We start from the raw sequence: 23,204 nt of genomic DNA, 5'->3' as shown, positions 1-23,204 counted from the left end.
TTAAACAAAGAACAGAAAAAAACCCCACTTGGAGATGTCTTCCCCCAAAATATCCCCCCAAGCCTTACACCCCCTTTCCTGGGGAAGGCTTGATAATAATATCCTCACCAATTGATACAGGTGAACACTGACCCAAACCCTTGGATCTTAAGAACAATGAAAAATCAATCAGGTTCTTAAAAGAAGAATTTTATTTAAAGAAAAGGTAAAAGAATCACCTCTGTAAAATCAAGATGGTAAATACTTTATAGGGAAATCAGATTCAAAACATAGAGAATCCCTCTAGGGAAAACCTTATGTTACAAAAAGACACAAAAACAGGAATACACATTCCCTCCAGCACAGTGAATTTTACAAGCCAAAAAACAAAAGGAAATCTAACACATTGTCTAGCTAGATTAAGCTTACTAACTTTACAGGAGTTGGAAGGCTTGCATCCTTGATCTGTTCCCCGCAAAGGTATCACACAGACAGACAAAAACTTTTTTCCCCCTCCAGATTTGAAAGTATCTTGTTCCCTCATTGGTCATTTTGGGTCAGGTGCCAGCGAGGTTACCATAGCTTCTTAACCCCTTACAAGTGAAAGGATTTTGCCTCTGGCCAGGAGGGCTTTTATAGCATGGTATACAGAAAGGTGGTTACCCATCCCTTTATATTTATGACAGTTTCGAAACTAGCTTGTGCATCTGTTGTCCACACTAAGGTTGAACTTCTCCATAGTAATTCCCGTAATAGTTCAATGACAGAAGCATAATTGGGAATAAGGTTTGCAGATCTGTTGGAGGAGGAGCATTTGAAATTGCCAGGATATGATCTGGATCAGGTTTTAGACCAGCCTGTGAAATTGTATGCCCCAGAAAGGAGAGTTCAGTTTGTCTAAATTTGCATTTGGATCGATTGAGCTGGAGGCCTGCTCTGCTGATGCAGTTTAGTACAGACTGCAGGTTATTTTCATGCTCCTCAGAAGTATTTCCAAACACGATAATATCATCCAGATAGCACTGAACTCCATGTTGATTCTTCAGAATCAATTACATCATTTTTGGAAGCAATTAGGGCAGATGCGAAAAGGTATGGAACACGTTTAAAACAAAATAGTCCCTCATGTGTAATAAATGCTGTGAAGTCTCTGCTATCTTCATGCAACATAACCTGGTGGTTGCACTCTACAAATCAAGAGTAGAAAACATCTTTGCTCCATGGAGTTCTGCAAATACTACTTCTATGTGAGGAAGAGGATGGCTGTCAATCACAATAGCTTTATTTGGCTCCTTTAAGTCCACATAAAGGTGAATGCCTCCACCCTTCTTCTGCATCACTGCTATAGGTGAAACCCATTCCAAGGAGTCAATCTCTTCAATAATGTCCTTTTGAACAAGTTTTCTAAGTTCCTCTGAAACAGCTTCCCTGACTGAAAATGGTAAGCGCCGTAACTTCTGTCGTACTGGCATCACATTATTCTGCATTTTAACTTTATGCAGAAACCCATAAGCACAGCTGAGTTTCTCCTCAACCTGGTGTTGTGTCCCAGCTGAAACTGGTGTGTGTACTGCAAGAGTGCTTTGCTGAGGAAGATCAATTCATCCATTAACTACCCTGAGATTTAAAGCAGTCACTAAATTTCTGCCAAGGATAGGAGTGCCTTTGTGGACAATGTAGAACTCTGCAGTTACACAGCAATCACCAAAAGTAACTATTACTGGCAGACAGCCATGTACTGGAATATGTTTTTTCAAATAGCACACCAAGTTAAGTTTGGGTTCAATAAGAGGTACATCTTTAAAATAATGCAGATAGATGGAATCAGGTAGTATAGATACTGCTGAGCCAGTGTCCAACATTAGCTGAATAGAGTGTAGTTTGCCTGAGGGTATGGCAAAAACATTTACAGTGCACTTTATCTGTTCTGGAATATGCGCAGTAGTGATTTTGTCCACGCTCAGCACAGTAACATCTGGTATTGTAACTGCATGCACCTGTTGATTGAACTGGCTGCTGTGACATACTTTAGCAAAATGTCCAATCTTTCTGCAATGATTGCACTGAGCTACTTTTGCCGGACATCCTGTGTAGCTTGCAAGGTGTTGTGGGGATCCACAGCGAAAACATGCTCTTACTGTATTTTGAATTTGCTGATTCGGTGGTTTTTCATTAGTTTTCCTCTTGTAATAATTTGTCTGCAGCAATAGTGAACTTTTCTGCAAAGGAGTCACAGCCTTGACTGTGCTTCCTATATCCATGCTCATTATTTTGGCTTCAGCTGTAGCTGACTCAATCTGAGTAGCAGTGGTTATTGCTTTTTCTAGTGTAAATTGTGATTCTAGAAGTAAGCGTTCTCTTACACGAAGCATGGTTTTTTCTCCATAAACTGGTCTCTAATCCTCTCATCTGCCAAATTCCCAAAGTCACAAATTACAATCAGACTCCTCAGGGAAGCAATATACTGCCTTATAATTTCCCCTGGTTTCTGCTCACATTGGCAAAATCTGTAGCAATTAGCTACTACATTCACTTTTGGCACAAAAAAATTATTTAATGCCATGAGTTCAGTCTCATATTTAGAGAATCTGCAAGGGGAAAAGTGTAAAATATATGCTGCCCTTCTGCTCCAAGGCAGTGGATTAGCAGAGCACGCTGTCTTACTTCAGAAATCTCTGTAGCACTGATTGCAAGCAGATAAGTCTCAAACATATGGATCCAGACAGTAAAAGCAATTGGAGGCTCACCTGGGCTTGCAGAAAGGGTGCAGGTGGGTTCAGAGGCAGAAGATCCATCCTCATCACCAAAATGTTGTATCAACCAGGCAAGGTACTAACAAGCTTCAACAGGACTTTATTTTCAAGTGGAAACCTCTTTACCAAGCTGCTGCAGGACCCTCTGTAGCTCTCTCCCAGCCTCTCAACTCCTCCCCCCTCCTTCCTATTTCTTGTCCTTTCAGACTCCCAACAGCCAGTGCTCCCAATTCTAATAATTACAAGCAACATCTAAACACCACACACCATTCCAGAGGACATGCGTCCATGCTGATGAGGGGTTCTGCTCAATAATAATCCAAAACAGTGCAGACCGACCTGTCATAAATATAAAGGGAAGGGTAAACCCCTTTGAAATCCCTCCTGGCCAGGGGAAAGCTCCTCTCACCTGTAAAGGGTTAAGAAGCTAAAGGTAACCTCGCTGGCACCTGACCAAAATGACCAATGAGGAGACAAGATACTTTCAAAAGCTGGGAGGAGGGAGAGAAACAAAGGGTCTGTGTCTGTCTGTAGTCGTCTTGGCCGGGGACAGAACAGGAATGGAGTCTTAGAACTTTTAGTAAGTAATCTAGCTAGGTATGTGTTAGATTATGATTTCTTTAAATGGCTGAGAAAAGAATTGTGCTGAATAGAATAACTATTTCTGTCTGTGTATCTTTTTTGTAACTTAAGGTTTTGCCTAGAGGGGTTCTCTATGTTTTTTTAATCTAATTACCCTGTAAGATATCTACCATCCTGATTTTACAGGGGGGATTTCTTTATTTCTATTTACTTCTATTTTTTATTAAAAGTCTTCTTGTAAAACACTGAATGCTTTTTCATTGTTCTCAGATCCAAGGGTTTGGGTCTGTGGTCACCTATGCAAATTGGTGAGGCTTTTTATCCAACATTTCCCAGGAAAGGGGGGGTGCAAGTGTTGGGAGGATTGTTCATTGTTCTTAAGATCCAAGGGTCTGGGTCTGTAGTCACCTAGGCAAATTGGTGAGGCTTTTTACCAAACCTTGTCCAGGAAGTGGGGTGCAAGGTTTTGGGAAGTATTTTGGGGGGAAGGACGCGTCCAAACAGCTCTTCCCCAGTAACCAGTATTAGTTTGGTGGTGGTAGCGGCCAGTCCAAGGATAACGGGGGTAATATTTTGTACCTTGGGGAAGTTTTGACCTAAGCTGGTAAAGATAAGCTTAGGAGGGTTTTCATGCAGGTCCCCACATCTGTACCCTAGAGTTCAGAGTGGGGGAGGAACCGTGACACGACCCATATTCATTTTCATCATCTGAGTCAGATGCCACCAGCAGAAGGTTGATTTTCTTTTTGGTGGTTCGGGTTCTGTAGTTTCCGCATTGGAGTGTTACTCTTTTAAGACTCCTGAAAGTAAGCTCCACACCTCATCCCCCTCAGATTTTGGAAGGCACTTCAGATTCTTAAATCTTGAGTCAAGTGCTGTAGCTATCTTTAGAAATCTCACATTGGTACCTTCTTTGCGTTTTGTCAGATCTGCAGGGAAAGTGTTCTTAAATCGAACATGTGCTTGGTCACCATCTGAGACTGCTATAACATGAACTATATGGCAGAATGCGGGTGAAACAGAGCAGGGGACATACAATTCTCCCCCAAGGAGTTCAGTCACAAATTTGATTAACGCTTATTTTTTTAACGAACATCATCAGCATGGAAGCATATCCTCTGGAATGGTGGATGAAGCATGAAGGGACATACGAATATTTAGCATATCTGGCACATAAAACTTTGCAATGCTTGTTCTCACTTTCAGATGACATTGTAAATAAGAAGCAGGCAGCATTATCTCCCATAAATGTAAAAAAACTTGTTTGTCTTAGCAAAGAAGTAGGATTGAATGGACTTGTAGGCGCTAAAGTTTTACATTGTTTTGTTTTTAAGTGCAGTTACGTAACAAAAAAAATCGACATTTGTAAGTTGCCCTTTCACGATAAAGAGACTGCACTACAGTACTTGTATGAGGTGAATTGAAGAATATTATTTATTTTGTTTATCATATTCACAGTGCAAATATTTGTAATAAAAATAATATAAAATGAGCACTGTACACTTTGTATTCTGTGTTGTAATTGAAATCAATATATTTGAAAATGTAGAAAATATTTAATACATTTCAATTGGTATTCTATTATTTAACAGTGCGATTTAATCACAATTAATTTTCTTAATCACGATTACATTTTTTGAGTTAATCGCATGAGTTAACTGCGATCAATAGACAGCCCTACTTTAAATCTTATTAAATTATGTAGAATCTGTTTGACCCACACAAGGTTGTGCTTAGGTGTCGTAAGGTTGGGCATCACTGCGCTAGAAGATTGCTGTCACAAGGTAACTGTCCCTTTCAGGGTATGGATCACAGCTCCACCAATGGAATAGTGAGCTCTCCTCTCCCCAGGGGTGGGAAATGATGTCATGTGACTGGTGGGTCATGTGATTCCAGAAGGGGAATATTGTTTTAAATAGTTTAGTCTGTGAAGAGTTACTGGGAGAGCCAGGAGACAAGTCAGGGTGGGGTGTTGTAGGGCCACCTCAGGGGGAGCTTTGGAGGCAGGGTCCTCACCACAGCTGCTCTGGTGCTGTGAGGCTGAGTCCATTAATGCTTGTCATGCATTTTGCGATCCAGACAGAAAGCCCTGAAGCATTTGTATTTCAGCAGGGACTCATTTCAGGGAAGTGTTGTGGCAAGGCCTCGAGACAGGATGCTGCTGACACAAGTTTGTGGCCACACTAGTTGCCCCACATGGAGCTGACACATTCCTTGGAATGGAAGCTCCACACTGGAACCAAGTTCTTTTGTCTGATTTTTCTTATCAGGCCTGACCCTGCCCTGTGTGATCCTCAGTCCAGTGGTCATGTAGTTATTCCCAGGGAGAATTATAGGATTTATGCAATATAAAGGCGGTGAAGTGAAGGTGTAGTTAAGAGTGGACTGTCCACTCAGTTCTTGCCTGGAGCAAGACTACTATGGGCACCTGCTGGAACATGCTCACTGGAACGAGCCTCTCACTTTTGAATTTGCAAGCACCTGAGTTACGCCGCAAAACCTGGACAGAGAGAGCATGTTGATTGGGGGAGGGGTTGTCTGCACAGAGGAGAGAGAAACTGCAGACATTGTCCATTTCTCTGTCTGAGCTCCCTCTTCAAAGACACTGAACAGTATGACACAGGCTCTTCCAAACACAGTTCTAGTATCTGTTCTTGTTGTTCAGTGCTACAATGCACTGGAATCTAAACAGTGTTGCTTTCTTGGTCTTATCTCTACAATTATTTGATTCCAAACTCTTCACTCCTCAACTGTCCTTAACAGATTGCACTGATGATGATACTGAGAGGTGGGAAATGATGTAAAGGCAAAGTCTGACAATTTAGCAAGTTCCCACAAGGTACAGTATATCACACAATACAATGTTTTATGTACTAAATATTTTCCCTCTTAAGTAGAAGGATTTAGAGAGCAAAATGTGATATGTTGAGATATTTAAGGCATTATAGGTTGTTGTTGTTTTTTTAAACGCACAGTTTTCAAATGTGGTCCCCAGAGAAAGCTGTAAATTGAATTCAAGCACCAGGTAAGTGACACCAGAAAGATTTTTGCTCCAGGTGATCAAAATATTGAGGGAGATACTCAGAACAGGGATTCATTGTGAAGGCAGATGAAGCTGCAGAACTGACATAGCTGGTCTGTGGGGGAGTCAGCACTCTAAGCATGAACACCTCTGCCAGCCATGGGATTTGCTTGCTATTGATGCAGATAGTTTCTCCTTAAGAAAGGGAGGGTGGGGAAAAGGTGGAAAGGAGCAGTAGCTCTAAGGTGTGTGTTACGGGTGCTGATCCCTGTACAGATGTGCACTTATTTATGCATAAGTACGCTGTTCAAAGTGGGGTTCTGGAATAGAATGATGATCCAAAGCCAGCTAAAGTCATTGGAAGTCTCTCTACTGACTTTAATGTGCTTTGGATCAAGCATGTCTTTCATAGATGCATGTCATAAAGATGACAGCCCACCAAGGGGTTTGTTCCATTACAGGATGTTCAAAATGTATTTGCAATGCATTTTTTCCTTTATTTTTCTGTTTCAGTTAGATCATAAGCACTTACACCGGTCTCTGGGTGCTTGTCCCAAACATGAATATATACAGAAATTACATACAAGGACTACATACAAAGAATGTTACTCTGGTTTCAAAATTAAGAATGTAAAAGATGGGGAAATGCCAGATTTATAGTTGCCCAGGTGTCCTTAATTCAGCTGCCAAACTCTGGAGTCTGGGTCCTGTGGAAAAAATATTGTACAAGGGGGCTGGATCAAGGCTGCATGGTTCGCAAAAGTTGAGGATGTTTTAAAAGTGCCAGAAAGTTGTTCTTTTTCTTTTGCTACCTTGCAACTTTTCCAAAGTTGGAGAAGGTTTGAAAAGTTAGAGAGGAAGAAGGAAAAAGTTGGAGGGACATTGCCTGGACATTATTAAGTTTATTGCACTCAGTGGCAAAAAGATGGAGAGAGGGAAAATTAAAAAAAATCATTTTTTCAAAATAATATTTTGTGAAATGTCTTGAAAACAAAAAAAATTCCTTTTGCACAAGCAGCCAAGGACTGTGCTTTCAGTTCAAGCAATGAAGAGAATAGGTCTCTAATACAGAGCGATCTGGACCACTTGGCCAACTGGGCACAAGCAAACAACATGTGTTTTAATACCGCTTTGTGTAAATGTATACAGCTAAGAAAAAAGAATGTAGGCCAAGAATAGGGGTCTCTATCCTGGGAAGCCATGACTCTGAAAAACATTTGGGTGGATAGTTGAACATGAGAGCCCAGTGCGATACTCTGGCCAAAAGGGCTAATGCAATCCTGGGGTGCATAAACAGAGGAATCTTGAGTAGGAGTAGAGAGGTTATTTTACCTCTGTATATGGCTGCTGGAACACTTGGTCCAGTTCTGGTGCGGAGAGGATTCAGAGAAGAGCCGCAAGGCTTAGAAAACCTGCCTTAGGGTGATAAATTCAAGGAGTTCAATCTATTTAGTTTAACAAAAAGAAGTTGAAGGGGTGACTCAATCACAGTCTATAACTAGCTCTGTGGGGAACAAATATTTGATAATGGGCTCTCCAACTTAGCAGAGAGGGGTCTAACATGATCCAAGGGCTGGAAGTTGAAGCAGGACAAATTCGAACTGGAATTAAGGTGTACATTTTTAACAGTGAGAGTAAGTAACTGCTGGAATAGCTTACCAAGAGTCGTGGTGGATTCTCCATCACTGACAATTGTTAAATCAAGACTGCTGGAGGAATGATGTTGGGGCAGGTCTGTGGCCTGTGCTATGCAGGTCAGACTAGCTGGTCACAGTGGTCCCTGTGGCTATGAAAAAGCATTCTTGCATCCAGTCCTAATACAGCGTTCAGCCAGGGGCATTATTTTCAGTTGGCTGGCTTGCCTTTTTTCCATCTCTCGCCTGGCACAAGTGTGTGTGTGGAGGGGGCTCAGCTGGCAACCAGCCCTTTCAGGGACTTTCAGTAGCAAGCGAAACACTCCAGTCTCCTCTCCTAGCCTCGTTGCGCTGGGACTTTGCTCTTGCCCCCGCAGCCCCAGCGCAACAAGGTTCCTGCTCCGACCTCGACCCGCCTGCGCCAACAGCAGCCAAGCCTGGAGGCTTCACTCAGCCCGAGCCGGAGCCGCCGCCTGCCTTGCCCGCCTTCATCCCTCCTCCTCCTCCTCTCCTGCTCAGCGGAGAGGGAGGCGCAGCCCGGCTCCCAGGAGATGCCCGGCGGCCGGCTCTCTCCTTGCTCCCATTGGCCTACTGGGGGTCGCCTAACGTGCTGCGGCGGCGGCTGGGTGCGCTAGCCGCTGGGAGCGCACTTGCAGGGGGCGACAGGCGGGGCCGCTTGGAGCAGCAGCATAAGCGCGGCTGGCTGGCGAGGGAGTTTTGCAGCCCGGCGGCAGCGACCGTGTCTGCGCCCTGCCCAGCGATGAGCAGCCCGAAAGTCCCGGCCCGGCCAGAAGCGGCTGCGGTGCCCCGGAGCTAGGGCTGCCTTGCCCCCTGGCCAGCGGCTCGGAGGTCAGCAGCAGCCGGCCGTGGAGAAGATGCGCCCCCGGCTGGCACGACCCCTGGGCGCCCTGGGCGCAGCGCGCTGAGCCAGGCGCAGCCGGCTGCTGCCCTGAGTGGCTTGGTGCGGGCGGGCCGGGGTCCCCCGGTTCTTCTGCGCTGAGCCGGCAGGCAGGCGGCTCCGAGGAGACAGGGACAATGTACGCGGGGCGCAAGAGGAGGAAGCCCGTGCAGAGGACGTAAGTAGGGAGCCGGAGGGGGAGGCTGGAACCTGCCTCGCTGGCTCGACCCCCTGGCAGGGAGCTCTCCCTTGGGGGCAGCAGCACAGGGCTGGCGGGGAGGTGGGTGTCTGGAGCTGGGGTGCACGTTCGGGGTGGGAGCGAGGTGGCATTGCTCTCCAGGCAGCACTCTGCCCCTTTAGCTCCCAAAACTTGACAGAGCATGTGTTGGGTTGGAGGGAGAATGAATCCAACCCGCCTGCCAAAGGACTCTGCCTCCCACCCCAGTGCCTGCCCCGGAGCTACCGGCGGTCTGCCTCCTGCGGACTTTCCCCCCATTGCAGCATTCACAAGCCGACTTCTCTCTCTTTTTTTCTTGAAACCCCTCGTTCATTTCATCGCTCCCTAGCTCCGCTGCTACGGATTTCCGCTGGGCAGCGGTTGAAACTAGATTTCTATGTGTATTTCCCAGCTGTGGATGTTCCTTGCCAAGGAGGAAAAGCCAGAGTTTGAGCCTGATGAGGCCCTGTGATGCAATGCCAGCACGGTGAAATTGCCTTGGTAAAATGGTGCCAATGAACTCCCTCCCCAACCTTAAAAAAGTCCTTTTCATGAGAACCTATGCAGGATATTTGTTGAAAACATAGGCACGATCTATGGTCTGCGTACATTTGCATGTTGTATGGTCTGCATACATATGGCTATTGCACCATATGTCACATCTTCCGTACAAGATAGGCTGGAGCTATCACCCACAGTTGGTCTGGAAGTTTTATATAAAGGTTTCAAAGACTTCACATGGGGCATGTTATGATAAAGAACTCTGTTTAAATTATCAGTAGCCTCCATTTGAAAAAGATACTAGTGAACAATAGTTGTCCTTTCAAGGGCTGACCTATTTTTAGTTGATAACCTTCCCAAAGATTAATGATGGAAAGGGTGGCTTTTTAAGTTGTCCCATTGACCAGATCGGATCCTGTGAACATGCCCTAAAAGAAGTTACCATGGCAGATATTTGGAATCAAAAGAGGTGCCTTAGTTATTTTATTGACTTTAAAAAAAAAACAAATGTTCTTTTTGTAACTGGAGCGTGTGGATTTCAGGTTATCCCTTGCCTTTTCTCGTGGTGAGACTCCGAATTATTTTATAATTGATAAAATAATGTGGTACATCTTCAGAAGGCTACAATGAACTTCAGGTTTGTGCTTTCTACCCACATGTGTACCATCCAAAACTATTTTCATTGTTTGCTTTTCCATGGTTAGGGAATAGGTACAAGAGACACAATTTACTAAAATGTCAGTGCAGTTAAAATAAAGGACTGGTTATCATGTAGTATGAGCTAATTATTAATTTAACCAGCACAAATGGTTTGTCTGTTGATTTGCAGCCATTCATTGGGACGAATGGCCAATTTTAACACTCAGTTAAAAAGTTTAGTTAAAGTGCTGGCTAGAAATCTTTAAAATATATTAAAAATATGAAGCCTTTTGGACCAGTATAAACTCTGAATGGCTGGAACTCCGTGTCCCAGGATTGCCCAGTCACATTCTCACACTTGCTCCCTTGCAGCCACGAGAGCAGGCTGAAATATGGAAGGGAAGAGGTTGAAACTCGTAAAGCTTCTAAAGTAGATTCAGAAGGCAAGCAAGAAGGGCGCCCGACCTCATGCATTGAGCAAGTGTCCTCTTGAACCTGGATTCATTTGTTTAAAATGAAATAGATAAATGTCCTTGGAAAAAGTCGCAAGGCCCTTTGCATGGGTAAATGAAAAGTAACCAACAGAGGCCATTGTTAGGGTTGGGCAGTTTGGTAGCCTGATGGCAGGAACAACTGAAATCAGAGGTGATGGGGGGAGGCATGCAGGATCACGTGCCCCCTTGTTGCTTGGCTTGTACTGAGCATGCTCACACAGACTGAGTGTGTGGATTTCAGGTTATCCCTTGCCTTTTCTCGTGGTGAGACTCCGAATTATTTTATAATTGATAAAATAATGTGGTACATCTTCAGAAGGCTACAATGAACTTCAGGTTTGTGCTTTCTACCCACATGTGTACATATGGCCCTTGCCCTCCCGCTGCCCTTCCCCCCCACTATTGGCAGGTCTTTGACTGGGATCATGAAGAACAACTGCAGCTCATTCTTGTTTTGATGCAAAGGGGTTAATTGTAAGTGCTTGGGGCAGGGACCATATGTTATTCATCTGGGGATCAGGGTGCACGGTGCTAGAAACATATGAATAGCAGGAATGAATAAGGGCTTGAAGTAAGAGTTCCCATTCTGTTAAGAAATCAAGAGTGGAGGTCGGCAGTCTGGCAGCCCTCGCAGGAATGCCAATTGTCATAGTCCCTTCTCACACCCTTGCTGTGTGCTGGAGAGTGCTGTGAACTCTGCAGGTGTGTTTGTGATGTGTCTTCCTTTGCTCCTCCCCCCGGCAGAGTGAAGCCGCCACCCCCAGAAGGTGTGAAGTTGAACCCCTCCAAGCGCCATAGGGATCGGCTGAACTCGGAGCTGGAGCGGCTGGCTAGCTTGTTGCCTTTCCCCGAAGAGGTCATCTCTACCCTGGATAAACTCTCCATCCTGCGCCTCAGTGTCAGCTACCTCAGGGCCAAGAACTTCTTCAACAGTAAGAGCAAACTGTGGGAGGGTGGGAGACTGGAGTGGGCCCTTTCCTATTAAATACACCATTTTCCCTTCAGCACTGCAACAGGACCAGCAAGGTACACACTGCAGGGAAATCTCACCCTTTGTGTTAACATGCTGGCAGAAGAAGATTGTTTCATTGCATAAGGGAATGGTTATTGTGAAAATCTGATTCCTGTATGTTGCCGGCACCTTTCACTCACCCCCACACCTGCAGACATTAAAACGGACTTTCACCACCAACACAATGTAATGTGGATCTGCCACTTCACACTCATATTAAGGGAAGCTACTGGGAAGGTAAAAAGCCCTCTGAAACTTCATGCTTATCTGGTGCTACATTTTCCTGCATTGGAAAGCAGAAGTCCCAGAAGACTGAGCATGTCCCTTCCATCAGATCTCTTATAACTGTTCTGTATTTAGCCTTTTATTTGAAATATGGCACATGGAATCTTGTCTAAAATCAGTTAGCTCCAGGATCAGATGTGTTTTAGCTTGATTGAATTTTGGCGAGAGAAGCACTCCCTGTTTCTGAGGACAGCATGGTAATTCCCTGGCAGTACAATGGCATCTCCTGCCGCAATAGTCTTCAAATTGGGCTTGTCCTCTTCTTACTTTTCAGTACTAATTTTTATCTCTTGAGCCGAAGAGCTCAGAGGAGCAGAATCTGTTCCCATTCAGAATACTATACTGGAACGAGAGGAATCAAATCTATTAGGAAGCCTAGATAGCAGACTAATAATACCAGATCTCAGTGCTCAGGATGCATCTAATTGAGCAGCGTTGTCATAGCTGTGTTGGCCACAGGATATAAGAGAGTCAAGGTGGGGGAAGTAATATCTTATTGACCAGCTTCTGTTGGTGGAAGGGACCCGTTTTCAAGCTTCGCAGAGTGCTTTTTCAGACCTGAAGAGCTCTGTGGAGCTCAAAAGCTTGTCCCTTCCACCAACAGAAGTTGGTCCAATAAAATATATTCCCTCCCCAACCTCGTCTCTAGTTTAGTAGTCAATTTATTGCCTGTTAAAGTCAGAGTTCCTGATCAAAATGAGTGTAGTTTTTGATGCATTTGTTTACTTAGGGTGTGTCTACACTGCAGCATAAGCCCATGTTTAAGGCCCGGGCTCAGGCATAACTCCCCTGGCGTCTACACTGCAATTGTGCTAACCCAAGGCTTGGACCCAGGATCCCAGTTAAGCTGGAACCCAGCATCTGAGCCCTATTGCTTTGCAGTGTAGATGCAGTCCCGCTTGACTCGGGTCCCGGGAGTCAGTTGAAAATATCCCACAATTCTATGGGACAGCTTCCTTAGTCCTCTCTATCCCAACAATCTGCGATCCACTCTTTTGAAAATGGAAGCCACCTTCCTTTGCTAAGAGCAGCAGCTCAGGGCAGCATTAACCCATTCTCTTCTGATCACCGATCTGCAAGCACAGATCTGTCAGAGAGCCTCCTGAGTTTGCAATGGAGAGCAAACCCATCAAGCCTTTTGCAAAGTGAGCTGCTTCCTGATAACGTGCAGGGCAGGCAGTAAAGTTTCCCCACAGTGCACCATCATCCTAGGGCTAGAGCAGCTATATTTTGAGGGGCACTAGGGACTCTGCAATATGGTTACTTGGCTCTGTGCATTATAGTGTGGGTGCCAGAGTCCTAGGTTCAAACATGGGTTAGAAAAGTCTTAGCATAGGGTTAAAATACAGTGTCGACACTCATACCCAGGGTTCCCTAACTCAAGTCCCACTAAACCTGGGATTACATTGCAGTGTAGACATACCTTTACACACACATTTGATACCACTGATGGCCAGAGGTGAAAGTAATTTAAAGGACTTACCGGTACTCCGGAGCCCTGAGCAGGGGGTGTGGCCTTGACCTGAAGATTTAAAGGCCCCAGGGCTCCAGCTGCAACTGGGAACCCGGGAGCCTTTAAATCACCCCCAGAGGCAGCTGGGAGCCCCGGGACTCAGGGGCGATTTACCACAGCGGAGCTCAGGCCCTTTAAATCACAGCTGGAGCCCTGCCGCCACTACCCCAGGGCTCCGACAGCAGGGCTCAGACGGCGCTTTAAAGGGCCCAGGGCTCTGGCCACTGCGGGGAACCCTGAGCCCTTTAAAGAGCCAGCCTGGGGAAGCCGGTCCGGCACAGTGTACTGGCTCTTGCCGGTACGCCGGACCAGACCAGCTTACTTTCACTTCTGCCGATAGCACTTAAACAGTTTCAGATTAAAGGTTTCAGGTTTTTTCCCTGTTATACTCTTTAAGTGACCAACTTAATCCTGGATACTGAACATAATTTAGCTGTCTCTGCATCGATTGTTTTAAATTAGCACTATGTTTTTGTAGCTTTTAAACTAAACTGCTTCAAGATAAGTTTCATGGCCAACAAAAGTGTAGCCTTAGTCATTCTTGTTTAAAATATCCTCAGTTGCTTTCATTTTATTTGGCACTGTTGGCCCATGCCGTTAAAATACACATAATAACTGATTCTCAGTGGCATAGAACATAGGTGTTTTATTAATGGAGACAAATAGAAATGCATACAGAATGTGTTTTATCTTTTCCTCACAGTATATTTTTGAGATACTATTTTATATTAAGATTTTTCATTGTTACGCCAATGAGAAAAAAATGAAGTGTGTGAGCTGTTCATTTGCCATGTTTTGACAGAAGCATTTTAATACCAAAGCACATGATTGTTTGGAATTGCAGGGCTCTTTAAAAATTGCATTGGTTTTGTTTGAGGGTTTGTGATGGGGTGGGTGTCCCCATCCAATGCAGGGTGAGTTCACCCTGACCCTCCAGCTGTCCTTTACCTTGAGGTGGTAAGACCAACGGACTGAAATTTATGGGGTAACCCTGGTTTGCAGGGCAGCCCAGCCTAACAGCCAGGTGTAAGTGTATTTGGGACCAGTTTGGTTTAGAGGCTGGGACCAGCTCCCTTCAGAACAGGGTCTGACTACATCCAGAGTCAATCAGAGCCACCATGGGTGTTCCATTTACATGCACGGGAAACCCGAGCTTCCCTGGGGCCTTCTTCTGGGCCCGTGGGCTAATTACCCATCCCTATCTGCCGTTATAATCTATATAGGGGCAATCCCTTCAGAAAATGCCTCTTGTCCACACTCATAACAACGGTCTCAGGTCCACTTTCACCATGCCAGTCCCTGCCCGGAGGACTTCACCCTGCCAGGGCAGGACTCAAGTAGCTATCAGCCTCTGTGTCAAGTCTGAGTGATTGGTGGGGGTTCTGGATGGGCGTCAGTATCCTCTGGGCTTGTTCCAGCCAGTTTATCTCGTACCACTGACACTTCAGGCTTTCAGTATCGTGGTTCCCCACTTCTGCTGCCAAGTAATCTTCCATCAGCCCTACAGCATCCATACGCGTTACAGACTGGTGTTGTCGCACCCATTCCTTGCCCCTGCAGGGATCTGGGTGAAGTGCAACAGGACTATGGTTTCTGCTACCTGGGCCCCAGACCACTTGTCAGGTTCCAACCACCGCCAGGCGATACCTCTGAGGCGTTGGCCCACTGCTCTTGGTCTGGCCCCAGAAGGATAACACTCTCGACAGAAACACTGTCACTATGTTTCATGTCTGATGCCAGTTTGGTTGGGATTGCTGCCTTCACCTTATCATCATCTAGTGCGTCCAAGTGGTCAAGATTGCGATAAACTGACGGGGCAGGCCCAGTGTGGGTGGCCCAGTGCCCTGGGAGCCAATGTGTGGTGGTGGGCACCCACTCAAAGTCACTAGGAACACTTCAGGGTCATCCCCAGGTCCCATCTTGGTAAGCTACAGCAGGAGTCCAGATGGCATGGAGCCAGGGTTGGATTCTGCTAGTATGGTGGTCGGAGTGCCCCCTGGCTGCAGTAAAGTCGCCATCTGCTGCACAAGACTCTCCTGCTGGGCTTGATGATGGGGGGCTAGTCTCCACATCATTTGTGGTTGTTGATTGGCAGCTGTACCTGTTGCTATTTGTGTGCTTTTTGTTGTTGGCTCTCCAAGAGCCATTTCAATACTTTCTTTGACTCCATCTCAAGGCCTAATATTCCCCAAGTGGAGAGGTACAAGTATCCATGGTGGAAATGGTGTCTTCCCTCTTCCTGGGCTTCTCAACACAGGCCTCTCAGCAGGCCCTCATCACTGCCTGCATTCTCCACCACGTGCAATGGGGTGGGTGTCCCCATCCAGAGCAGGGAGAGTTCCCTCCCATCCCTCCAGCTGTCCTTTACCTTGAGGTGGTAAGACCTAAGGACTAAAATCAACAGGGTAACCCTGGTTTGCAGGGCAGTGAGACTTAGTGGCTGGGGTCAATAAAGTACCCATGATTTACAGGGCAGTAGGGCCTAGTGTCTGGAGTCAATACAGTTACCTGGCTTCTCAGGGCAGTGGGGCCTAATGGCCAGAGCCAATAGGGGGAGGGATAGCTCAGTGGCCTGCTAAACCCAGGGTTGGGAGTTCAATCCTTGAGGGGGCCATTTAGGGATCTGGGGCAAAAATTGGGGATTGGTCCTGCTTTTGAGCAGGGGGTTACTAGATGACCTCCTGAGGTCCTTCCAACCTTGATATTCTATGATTCTATGAATAGAGTTACCCATGTACACAGGGCAGTTGGGCCTAATGGCCAGAGCCAGTAGAGTTACCCTGGTATGCAGGGAAACCCAGCCTAGCAGCCAGAGTCAAGGGGGTTCACCCTGAGTCACAGGGCAGTAAGGATTACTGGCGAGAGTTGGTAGGTTGCCATCTGGCGGAGCTAGGGTAGGGGGACCTGGGCTGACCCTGCTCCACCGGGTCCCAGTCCAGAGCCCTAACAGTGGCAGAGTGTTCCACCACTGAGTCATTGGGGCTCCAGCTGAAACACGCCAACTTATAGCCACAGGACTATAGCTAGTCCCCCCTGGGCCACTTCCTACCATATCTTTTGGAGCTACAGTTGAGGCATCGTCAAGGTCTCCAGGTTTTTCAGCGTGTGCATTTCCCGGTGACTCTGATCCCTTTCAGACGTCTGCATGCACCTGGGCGTTGGGCAGGGTCTCCATGGCTCTGGCTTCCACAATCAGGGGTTCCTGCTGCTCCCGGGCTGGAGCCAGCAAGGAGCGTCCTTCCTCCCCAGTGGTCAGCCCAGACTGAGCTAGGCTGCTCCCTTTTATACTAGTGCTGCATCTGGAACATGCATACTAGTGACATGGGAACATGACTTCGTCAGCCCACAATGAGGAGTTAACCCTTCCCCATCCAGTGTGGGGTGAGTTCATCCTGTCACAGGGTTCCAGAATATTGAAGTTTAGGTTTATGGGTGAGAGGCTATGTCTGTGGCAGACACCTTTGTGGACAAGTAAAGTGTTATCTAGCACAGATTAGATTTGATAGTTTCAAAGTGACTTATTTTTTTCTCTATCGTCAGATGAAAGGGAAGTACTCTTACCTGTTCTGCTTACAAAGAGTACTCGTTTGATATTGGTACAATCTAATTAAAGATATTTTAAAATATGTTAAAGAATTCATCTATCATGCCATTGTAATATAACATTCTTAGTTAATATATTCCATTCTTGTCCCTCAAACTCTGACTGCCAGATGCTGGGACTGGATAACAGGGGATGGATCACTTTATAATTGCCCTGTTTTGTTTTTTTCCCTCTGAAGCATGTAACACAGGCTACTGTCAGAAGACTAGATGGACCATAGGTCTGACCCAGTATGGCTGTTTTTATATTTAGAATTTGCTTAGACTTCTTCTATACAAACAGCATCAGTTTGAAAACGATACTCGTTTGACTTACTATAGAAACATTTGCAAGAAGTTTTATTTGAATTCCATTTAGTTTTTCTCTGTTAAAAAGCTGCTTTAAACATGATACAGTGCTTATAAGAATGGGAAGGCTGGTGAAATGGAAAGCTAATGTTATTAGAAAGCAGTTATTTTACTCTGCAGTGCCAAATCAGTTGACACTGAGTTGATAACTATTTCTAATTTATTTTTAACTTCGACTTTTCACTATTAAATAGTTCCTATATGTGAGCCCTCACTGTACTGAACATATCAAATGCAACATTTTTAGCAGCAGCATTGTAGGCAAAATTCAGATCTTCAGAGGTTTTCCACCTCTATTATAATCTTCTGACTCTCTGAAACAATGGCAACAGATTTAGAGAAATATAACTTGGTTTGGGTTGTGTTTGTTTGTAAAGGTTTTCATATTGCAGAAAAATGGCTTGTTTTGACAGTGAACTGATGATGTCTGCTGAAAATCAATGGTGCGATGCAGGCATTGCATTCTCTTGAAGCATTAATAATTTAAAAATCTCAGCTTAAAGAAATTATAAAATGGAGGCATGGGAGCCACTCTTTAAACCTTTAGCCTTAAAATGGCTGGTCTTGTCACAAAGAATCAAAACCTAAGTTACAATGCTTAGAGACTCCTTGTCTAAGAATTTCAAACGAAATTCTGCCAAGATACTGCAGAAATTGAATTTGGAAGGAGAAGACAACAGTCCATGTCATGGGGAGAGTGTGCACTTCATGGATTATAGACACCCAGAAACTTGCATAACTATTTGTTCATTTTACATTTCTGGATCCCAGTTTTTACGTTCTTGGTGCATTTGGGCATATTGGCCTCTCTATGTTTGCATCAAAGGAAACCGTAAAATGCCTTGTTTAAGGTTCCTAATATATTCTTGTGTCTCCCCTGTACTGGAATTTAATTTGTTTTTTAGCTACCAGCATTCAAAATGCTAAGCATAAAATAGTGTACTCTTCTTGAAGAGCACCTAGGGTTTTAGAAGTATACCTCCCTCCATAAAGACAACAGCTTAGTTTGAGGAAGCATCCTTGGTTATGTGACTGGCTCAGTCAGATTAAATCAGCATTAAGGAAACAAAAATCCTTATAGATGAAAGTGCTACCACAAACCTAGAGATGTGTTTCTTAATTAGTCCTGCAGCCTTTAAAATGTTTAGTATTAAATAGTTAGCTTTGGACATTGCTGCAGCAAGTACTTCTGAGCAACTTAAAGAACCCATATTTAAAGAATTTTCCAGCATTATTCATTATCTCTGGTCAGATTCAGCTCAACTGCAGTGTGGTTTGTTTGTGAAGATTCTTGTACTCTGGTTTTATACCCTCTTCCTAAAGATCATACTGAGAATGCCTTCTGCAGAGAAACATTTCTAGTTTCCATATTTTTACTTTCACAAGCATTAAGCTTCTCTTCGTTTACCCCTAAAGTGTACACTGACCCATACAAACCCAGTATTACCTACTTTTATTATTAGTCTAGATTATGTACACTAGAAATACTGACTCTTACAAGTAATGTTATTTATATTAAAAGAGATAATGTGACATTACGCTCCCTACCCTTGTGTTTTTCTTGTGCTCTTGAATTTGGGTCCGTTCAATGTCTGATCTTGGCTGAAGACTGTGGATGCTAGTTTTTGACTTTGGATCTAACCCTATTCCCATTGAAATCAATAGTGTGTAGCAAAACTCCTTCTGCACATTTAAGGAGGTTCTATACAGCAAGGGTAGTGGTTAGTAGCATAAGCTGCTCTGCTTCAGGATGTGGTCGTCTCTGCCTACGTGAGCTTTGGATCTGACTGGCCCCCACTGATAGCACCCGATAAGGGTCCCTGCTCAGAGTAAGGAGTGATGGCCAACCATGGATCCAGTGGATGTGGGCCAAGTTCCCCAACGGCAGTGAATGTGGACAAGCTACGATGGTGGATGTGTGGACCACACAGGGAGGAGAACAGAGAGATCTTTGAAAAGGCTATCCAGGCCCTACAGAACCAATGGCGTCTGTCAGAAGAATTCCTGGGGAAGGGGATGGTGTGTGTGGTCACCCCAAAAACAAGATACCCTCTGCACCTCCCCAATCCCAAGGAAGAAAAGTGAAATGAAGCACCATGACAACAGCACCAGGGTTAGCACCCCTGCTACTGCCAATTCCTGGAGGATGGGCATGTTCCGCATGATCAGGACAGGTGTGGCCTAAACCACTCTCAGGGAAAGCACATCCCTGATAACCCCAACTTCCTGGAAGTCCAGACCAGACCTTAGTCATGTTCTGTCTTGCCACATGGAATGTGTTTATACTGAACAGCACTGGCTGCAAGACAGCTCTTGTCAAAGAACTCACTTGCTACAAGATGGTAATCGCTGGCATTGAGGAGGCTTGCCTGCCACAAAGCGATCAAGTTGCTACGGAAGGAGCAACCTTCCTCCACTTTGGTGGTCCACACCATACTTGAGGTGTGGCACTTGTCATGAGACAGCCTCTAGAACAGACTTTAACCATATGGAACCCCATTTCTCTACACTTATTTTGTGCTCGGCTTCAATGCCATCTTGTCATTTGTGGCCTTCGTGCCAACATAAGATGTATCAGCTGCAGAAAAAGACACCATAACTATCTCTTCATTATACATTGCGTTACTGGGCTGTTGGCCACCAGCTAGCAGCAAAAATCCATTCTATTCTACCACATGACACACTGCTAGTGCTTGGAGATTTCAATTCTGCAATCAAACTGGGTATGAAACTGTGATGGGTTTCCAAACGCCAGCACCACTCGGCTTCTGAACTTGTGTGCCACTGAGGGCTTGTCTGTTATGGGCGCCTGGTTTTAGGTGCCACAATAACCATTGCTGGACCTGGATCTCGACTAGTGGACGTGCTATGGAAGAAACTGATCACATCCTTATCAGAAATTGCTGCATAGTGAAATCTCACCGGGTCTTTGGCAGCAGAGAAGCACCAGCATACACAGACCTTGGACTAGTTGTTGTTCATCTTTCACTCTCTTTTCCAACTCTGCGCAAGCCTGAAGTTCACCAACAATACAATATTCAGCATTTGTCTGAGGATCGTGTTGAAGCCATGAAATACATAGGTCTTTGAGGATCACATACATAATCTCAGTACCCTCTCTGACTACTTGGAGATCACCTGGATTGGTATACGTAACACTGTCATGCACTGCCACCGAAACAGTCAGTTTCAGATGGTCACGTAATAGGGTTGCTATGTTTCTAATGGCTGGTAACATGGTAATGGCTCCGCCCCCAGCTCCACCTCTCCCCTTGAGGCCCCGCCTCCTTCTCCAGGTCTTCCCCTAGATGAAGAAAAAAAAAAGACATCAGGGCTTGTCAAATGGCATCCAGACACACAAGCTGACACCTGGACTGTCCAGATGAAAATCAGATGGGTGTAGGCCTCCCACAACACCCAAAGCAATAGGGACAGCATCCATGTACATTTCCCCTCCAAAGTTTTGCTCTCCAGGTGCAAAGCTCTGGCTGTGAAATGAGTGGATGAACCGGGATTAGATCTGGAGCAGTCTCTTTAGAAAAGTACTGAAGTGTGTGTGGGGGAGGTCAGCTGCATCCTGGGCACCCCCTCATGGCCAGGGTGCCTCTGCAGTGATTTTCTCCCTCAAAGGGCTTCTTAAACAAATGCCACCCAGGCTTTTCTTGTCCATCCCCAATCCCTTCTCAGGGGCCAAGTTTATTCACGAAAATAATACTCCAAGTCCCAAACACAGTCCATTGGTTTTACCCTCTTGCTGGTTCACTCCCAGGCCTTTCCTGCCTGCAGTCTCAGTAGGGAAACCCCATGTCAAGGTTCCTCCCCCACTCTGAACTCTAGGGTACAGATGTGGGGACCTGCATGAAAACCTCCTAAACTTACTTTTACCAGCTTAGGTTAAAACTTCCCCAAGGTACAAATTAATTTTACCCTTTGCCCTTGGAATTTCTACTGCCACCACCAAACTTTAACTGGGTTTACTGGGAAACGTAGTTTGGACACGTCTTTCCCCCCAATATCCTCCCAACCCTTGCACCCCACTTCCTGGGGAAGGTTTGGTAAAAATCCTCACCAATTTGCATAGGTGACCATAGACCCAAACCCTTGGATCTTAGAACAATGAAAAAGCATTCAGTTTTCTTACAAGAAGATTTTTAATAGAAGTAAAGGAATCACCTCTGTAAAATCAGGATGGTAGATACCTTACAGGGTAATTAGATTCAAAACATAGAGAATCCCTCTAGGCAAAACCTTAAGTTACAAAAAAGACACACAGACAGGGATAGTCATTCTGTTCAGCACAGTTCTTTTCTCAGCCATTTAAAGAAATCATAATCTAACACATACCTAGCTAGATTACTTACTAAAAGTTCTAAGACTCCATTCCTGTTCTGTCCCTGGCAAAAGCATTATACAGACAGACACAGACCCTTTGTTTCTCTCCCTCCTCCCAGCTTTTGAAAGTATCTTGTCTCCTCATTGGTCATTTTGGTCAGGTGCCAGCGTGGTTACTTTTAGCTTCTTAACCCTTTACAGGTGAGAGGATTTTCCCTCTGGCCAGGAGGGATTTTTATGGGGTTTACCCTTCCCTTTATATTTATGACACCCCACCTCCCAGGGCTTTCTACTGGAGCTTGCTTATTCCCAGCAGTCTCTAATTCACCCTACTCCCTGGCCTTCCTGCCCAGGGCCTTTCCTGCTTTGGCCGGCCACCCGCAGACCCTGCCTGGCCTCCCTGACCCTCCCTATGTCAGCTGATAACTATGCATCATGGCTTGTTACAGATAGCAGCCGCTTCCATTGGTTAACAAATTCCACTTTATTTCCATGCAACAGAAATAGATATTTCCTTTTTCCTTTAAAAAACAAACCCATTCAGCATTATACAGGGCTTTCATTTTCAACAGGGCCTCACTAGTTTCAAGAGCTCTGGGGCTTGCTGCTTGCAATTTGTGGGAAGCCATTGACTATTATCACCACTCATAAAAGAGTATTTAAAAACAAAAAACTAAAATTTATTTTAGCTTTTGTTTGGCGAGGGCTCAGCCTTTCTGTAAGGCTGTTCCCAATAAGCTAGACAAGAGTTATGGAGAGCCAGATTCCAAGGTGACGCATGCATCTCCACTTCCCATGAAAAAGCCACTAGTAAAGGAAATAAAAGACCGTGCTTATTTTAAATGTCTTTTAATTGCAAAACAGGGAGCAATAGCCTAATGCTGCAAATAGGGAGGGGGGGGGAAACAGGCTAGAAATCAGAACAACTTTTAGCTGGTGGAGGGTGATAAAAGATTCCAAAGCTCCATAAGAGACTTAAGGATGGAATGGACAGGGTAAGCATGGGGGAAGTGGGCAGAAGAGTCCACTGGAGCACATACCTCTACAGAGCCTGAAATGGAACACAAGATCCCTGAGTTTCACCATTCCTCTGCTGTTGGGAAATATCTCTGAAACCACTGGCAAAGCGTCTCCTCCCCCTCTAGTGCTGATCCACAGAGGAGATGACAGCCTACCACTGCGATCAGGTCTGGTACTTCATCAGCTCAAGTGGCAGAGATCCATGTGGCAGGACCCATGTGGGTGTCAATGTGATGGAATATCAATGCACTCAAAAGTCAGGAAATGTCAGGATTAAGTTTGCCTCTGCAACTTTAATTTGTCCCCCTGTATCTGTTATAGTGCAGTCTTGAATTCCATACTATTTTTTTCACAGGACCCCTGCCTCATTCA

General features: G+C 45.2%; 1 protein-coding gene across 1 annotated transcript in view; it reads left to right on the top strand.

Moving 5' to 3' along the window:
- The first annotated feature begins 8,657 nt into the window (after positions 1-8,657).
- Positions 8,658-23,204, top strand: part of LOC140895914 (aryl hydrocarbon receptor) — a 131,221-nt gene continuing 116,674 nt past the window's right edge. The window contains exons 1-2 of the mRNA XM_073306818.1: positions 8,658-9,046; positions 11,464-11,651. Of these exons, the coding sequence (XP_073162919.1) occupies positions 9,006-9,046; positions 11,464-11,651 (229 nt within the window). The 5' untranslated portion in view covers positions 8,658-9,005. The remainder of the gene's footprint in view (positions 9,047-11,463; positions 11,652-23,204) is intronic.

Source organism: Lepidochelys kempii, chromosome 11, assembly GCF_965140285.1.
Source record: "Lepidochelys kempii isolate rLepKem1 chromosome 11, rLepKem1.hap1, whole genome shotgun sequence".
NCBI classification, from domain to species: domain Eukaryota; kingdom Metazoa; phylum Chordata; order Testudines; family Cheloniidae; genus Lepidochelys; species Lepidochelys kempii.
Note: the sequence above shows the minus strand (reverse complement) of the source record. Positions and strands in the feature narration are given on the sequence as shown.